Consider the following 4,654-nt stretch of genomic DNA (forward strand, 5'->3'; position numbering starts at 1 on the left):
AAATGGGTCTGTAATTTGCCAGTTCATTGGAATCTAGTTGTGGTTTCTTAATAAGAGGCTTAATAACCGCCAGCTTCAATGGTTTTGGGACATGACCTAAAAGATAACGATGAGTTAATAATATTGAGAAGCGGTTCTTCTGCTACAGGTAACAACTCTTTCAGTAGTTTAGTGGGTACAGGATCTAATAAACATGTTGTTGGTTTAGATGCACTGATAAGTTTATTTAGCTCTTCCTGTCCTATAGTTGTAAAGCACTGCAGTTTTTTTTTTTTTTTTTGGGTGCGATGAATGAAGCTGCAATACTAGACGCAGTAGAATTTGTTATTGTATTTCTGATGTTATCTATTTTATCAGTAAAGAAATTCATAAAGTCATTACTATTAAACTGTGAGGGAATATTTAGATCGGGTGGCGTCTGTTTATTTGTTAATCTAGCCACTGTGCTAAATAAGAACCTTGGATTGTTTTGGTTATTATCTATGAGTTTGCGGATATGCTCTGCCCTGGCAGCTTTTAGAGCCTGTCTATAGCTGGACATACTGTTTTTCCACGCAATTCTAAAAACTTCCAAGTTAGTTTTTCTCCATTTGCGCTCAAGATTACGAGTTTCTTTCTTGAGAGCAGGTGCCATTAGTAAAATGCGAATGTATAACCTTTATTGAGTGATTAAATTCAGACAAATGTGGCTTTTGCATTTTTATTTTTGGTGACATTTCTGCGTTACGCATACATTTTTACCAAATGTTTATTCCCTTGCACATTTAGGGTGTAATAGTAAAACGACACGAAGGAAAACTGTAAATAAACTGCACGATGTCTCCCTCTAAACTTTCTCCGAAATCATTTAGTGGCGAAAAAGCAAGTGCGGAGCATCGGTTTGACGTCAGGTGCTGCGGACACCGGCGAGTGCGCTCAGACACATCTGTCAAATATCCAAACAGTGTCTGGCGCACCTGGCATAAAGTTCCCGTGCAGAGCTCCGCATTCACCGCGAGCGCGATGAATTACAACAAGTCTGCCAGTGTCAGCGGTCCGTCCCGTAGCAACCCCGGTTCGGTGGACGAGCTTGTGATTACATCGACTTTTGGGACGCTGCTGTCGGTTGTTTACATCGTTGGAGTTTCGGGAAACATCTACACGCTGGTAGTCATGTGTCATTCCATACGCTTCGCCACTTCCATGTACATCTCCATCATCAGCCTGGCGCTCGCGGACCTTCTTTACCTCTCCACGATTCCTTTCGTGGTGTGCACGTACTTTCTGAAGGACTGGTACTTCGGGGATGTGGGCTGCAGGATACTGTTGAGCCTGGACCTTTTAACTATGCACGCGAGTATATTTACTCTGACAGTGATGTGCATGGAGCGCTACCTGGCAGTGACTAAACCGCTGGATACGGTGAAACGCTCCAAGAGCTACCGAAAAGCTATGGTGTGGGGAGTTTGGATTTTGTCCCTCGTCCTAACTCTTCCCATGATGGTCATGGTAAACCAGACTACTAAAACAACAGCAGATGGAGGGGTGAAAAGGATGTGCGCGCCCACCTGGGCACCCCAGGCGTATAAATTGTATCTGACCGTCCTGTTCTGCACGAGCATAATGGCACCAGGACTTGTCATTGGTTACTTGTACACCAGACTAGCCAGGACGTACCTAGAGTCTCTAAAGACGTCGGCTATTAATAAAAGCAGCAAGCGCTCGCCAAAACAGAAATGTTTGATAATGATTTTCACGATCGTGCTCGTGTTCTGGGCGTGTTTTCTGCCCTTTTGGATATGGCAACTTGTGCCCCTTTACCACAAGCCCTTCAGTCTCGCCTCACACACGCGCACGAGCATCAATTATCTCGTGGCGAGTCTGACCTACAGCAACAGCTGCATCAACCCGTTTCTGTACACGCTCCTGACCAAGAATTATCGGGAGTATCTTAAAAACCGCCACAGGAGTTTTTACCGCTACACATCGTCGTTTAGAAAGCGCCCACCGAGCTTGTACTCATGGGGAAAGTCTGCGTCATCCAGTAATCAGTTTGAGTTTAACTCTGAGACGCTTGTCATGGCGCAGTTAAAGGTGATGCAGTGAAGAGATTTGAAAGCTTAAGCCGTTCATGTAAAGGTAAGTATGGTTCTTCAGTTAGTAGAACTTTACTGTGCCCAGCAGTGACTTTCAGAAACCGCCATTCTAGATTTGAAGACAACTAATTACTAAAAATTGAGTGTGTTAAAATAAGGAAAATTCTCTTTGGACTTGAAACAGCTCAGATGAAATGACACGGAATATCTAACAGTGATAGTTTGGATATTAGATATAGGCTATTATTATTATTAACATTGCTATCTGCAGATGTCATTAGCCTACCAAACATGGAGTTGAATCCAGAAATGTCTTCATTTTTAAGTGTTCAAATTTAACTAACTCTAGCAAACACCAAAGCTTATCCAATTTTTTTCACCAAAAACTGAACAAAGTCACTGCCATCACACATAATATTACATTTCCACACCATCACGCATGATATTAATATCTATTTGAAGGCTGATCCAGTCATTATTTCCAGAACATGAGATAAATTCTTTAAGAGGAAAAGTTGAAAAATGTTACTTCACAGTAGTATCCCAGTGGAAGAATTACTCTTAAATGTTTGATTAAACAAAAACACTTGCCACAAACAACCCACTCATTCATATTGTCCAGATGCACCAAATGTCATGTATCATAGATAGATAGGTTTTTATAAGGTGTAAATGAAAAAGATTACTGGAGTATATTTTACAAGAAATACTATTGAAATACTGTCTTTCTACTTAAAATTAAAAAAAAAAAAAATCAATGTTACTTGTTTCTTTGTAATTAATTGTGAATTAGCAACTTCTGAGTGAAAATGGTTTCTATAGCATTTTTTTTTTCAGTGCAGAAAAGTGACATCCAAGTAGGACCGTCAAGGATAACAAGGCCCTGATACCTCTGTGGAGATTAACAGATAAACCCAGAAATTTTCATAAATAATATGCAGAACTAATACTAGAAGGTGACACATTTGTAATTACAACTGCTGAAGTGGACAAGTTAATGCTAAATACTGTACCAATGATACTTAGATCCAGCCCACTACTTCACTGGCATAAATCATACGTTATTAGAAAATTTAATAAAAAATATTGTTGCATGCACAGTCCAGATGGAAAAGCATGTTATCAGAACTATTAATAAATTGTATTGTGCCAAGAGTAACTTTTCCCACATATTTCATAAGACATAAGTCAAAATGCTATATTATCACAGAAAAATGTTATTTTCCAAAGAGTTGCAATTATGTGGATGGATTTAAATCAGTGTGAAAAAAACACAATACTGGGAAATTAAGCTTAATTTACCTATACTTAACTCCATCATGGGGTCCATATCATAGTAATATTACACACTGACACATTCATTTACAATGACGTCAGCTCACAGTAAGATTTCACATAATAAACAATTTTACAAAAGAAAACAACAAATGGTCCACTAATCTGAGACATTAGTGCACTAATACTCATCACTATTCCATTCAGCTGTGATTGCACACAAAAAACTCAGAAATAAATCTTGACGTGCATCACCAGACACTCTGGGCCAAAATCATCATCTGCCAATTCCAAAAAAGAATCGCTTTCCCATCTCACAATCGATATGGTGGTATTCACCGCTTAGGGCTAAACTGGCCTATGCATATTGAAGCATTTGAACTCTGTTCCTCAAGCACTAATGCATTATGCTCAGTCAATGAGCCTGGAAAACACTGATACAGAAAAGTGTAGCAGGTAGCTAAAGTAATGCTTTACGCTCGATATCCTTAGTACAAAATGGATACCGTGCAACCTTGCCGGAAAATGAGAGAAATTACAACAAAGGTCACACTGACAGTCTGTGGACTTCCTGTTTATTATTTATTGATAAAAAGGAAATTCATTATGGCATTGCAGATCGGTAGAATCAAGATGAACTGTACAACAAGCCAGTTGCTTAGATAATCCATTTGGAATCCTATAAGAGAACAAACCCCTGTGGTGTTCTATTTTGGTTCTCAATGTCAGTAAGGACTCAACGGTCCTTCAGTAGTGTAGAGTGGGGGAAAAAAAAACACGTTCACTCACTCTACCTCTGGCATAACCAAGGATGTGGAAGGATAAAATTTATTCTTGCTGTCACAATATCTCTGGAGAAAAAAGAACAGAAGCAGTACAACTGGGGTCTGACGTTTTCATGCAGTCATCAAACTCAAGAGAGAGCTGCTGACGCTCAGACCAGGGTCAAAACAGTTATGGCATTCCATGTTTCAGTTATGGCATTCGTAACACTTTTTTTTAAAGTGTCCTTGTTACACATTACATTTATTTACTATTATAATAACAATAAATTATGCATAATTGCATGCAAGTAACCCTAAGCCAAACCCTAATCCTATCCTTAACCATATAGTAAGTATATGTAGTTAATTAATATTGCTCAGTATTAAAATGTATAATTACACTGTAACAAGGACACTTTAAAATAAAGTCTAAACGTGATTTCTTAAGTATCTCTAAGTGTCAAGCCTCACGCTGGCAAAACACTGAGCATCATTTATCATGGAAATATTAGCTCAAAAGTAGAAGACTTGAGTCGGATG

The 4,654-nt window shown here is 38.9% G+C and overlaps 1 protein-coding gene across 1 annotated transcript; it reads left to right on the plus strand.

Annotated features, from left to right (window-relative positions):
- Window positions 1-858: 858 nt before the first annotated feature.
- Window positions 859-2,085, plus strand: LOC306852389 (urotensin-2 receptor-like; the record flags this gene model as incomplete). The annotated part of the gene is made up of 1 exon (XM_079389149.1): window positions 859-2,085. Exon 1 carries the CDS (start codon window positions 1,003-1,005, stop codon window positions 2,083-2,085), a length of 1,083 nt encoding a protein of 360 aa, XP_079245275.1. The 5' UTR covers window positions 859-1,002.
- Window positions 2,086-4,654: the final 2,569 nt, after the last annotated feature.

The sequence above is a fragment of the Barbus barbus genome, assembly GCF_936440315.1.
Source record: "Barbus barbus genome assembly, chromosome: 32".
Taxonomy (NCBI): domain Eukaryota; kingdom Metazoa; phylum Chordata; class Actinopteri; order Cypriniformes; family Cyprinidae; genus Barbus; species Barbus barbus.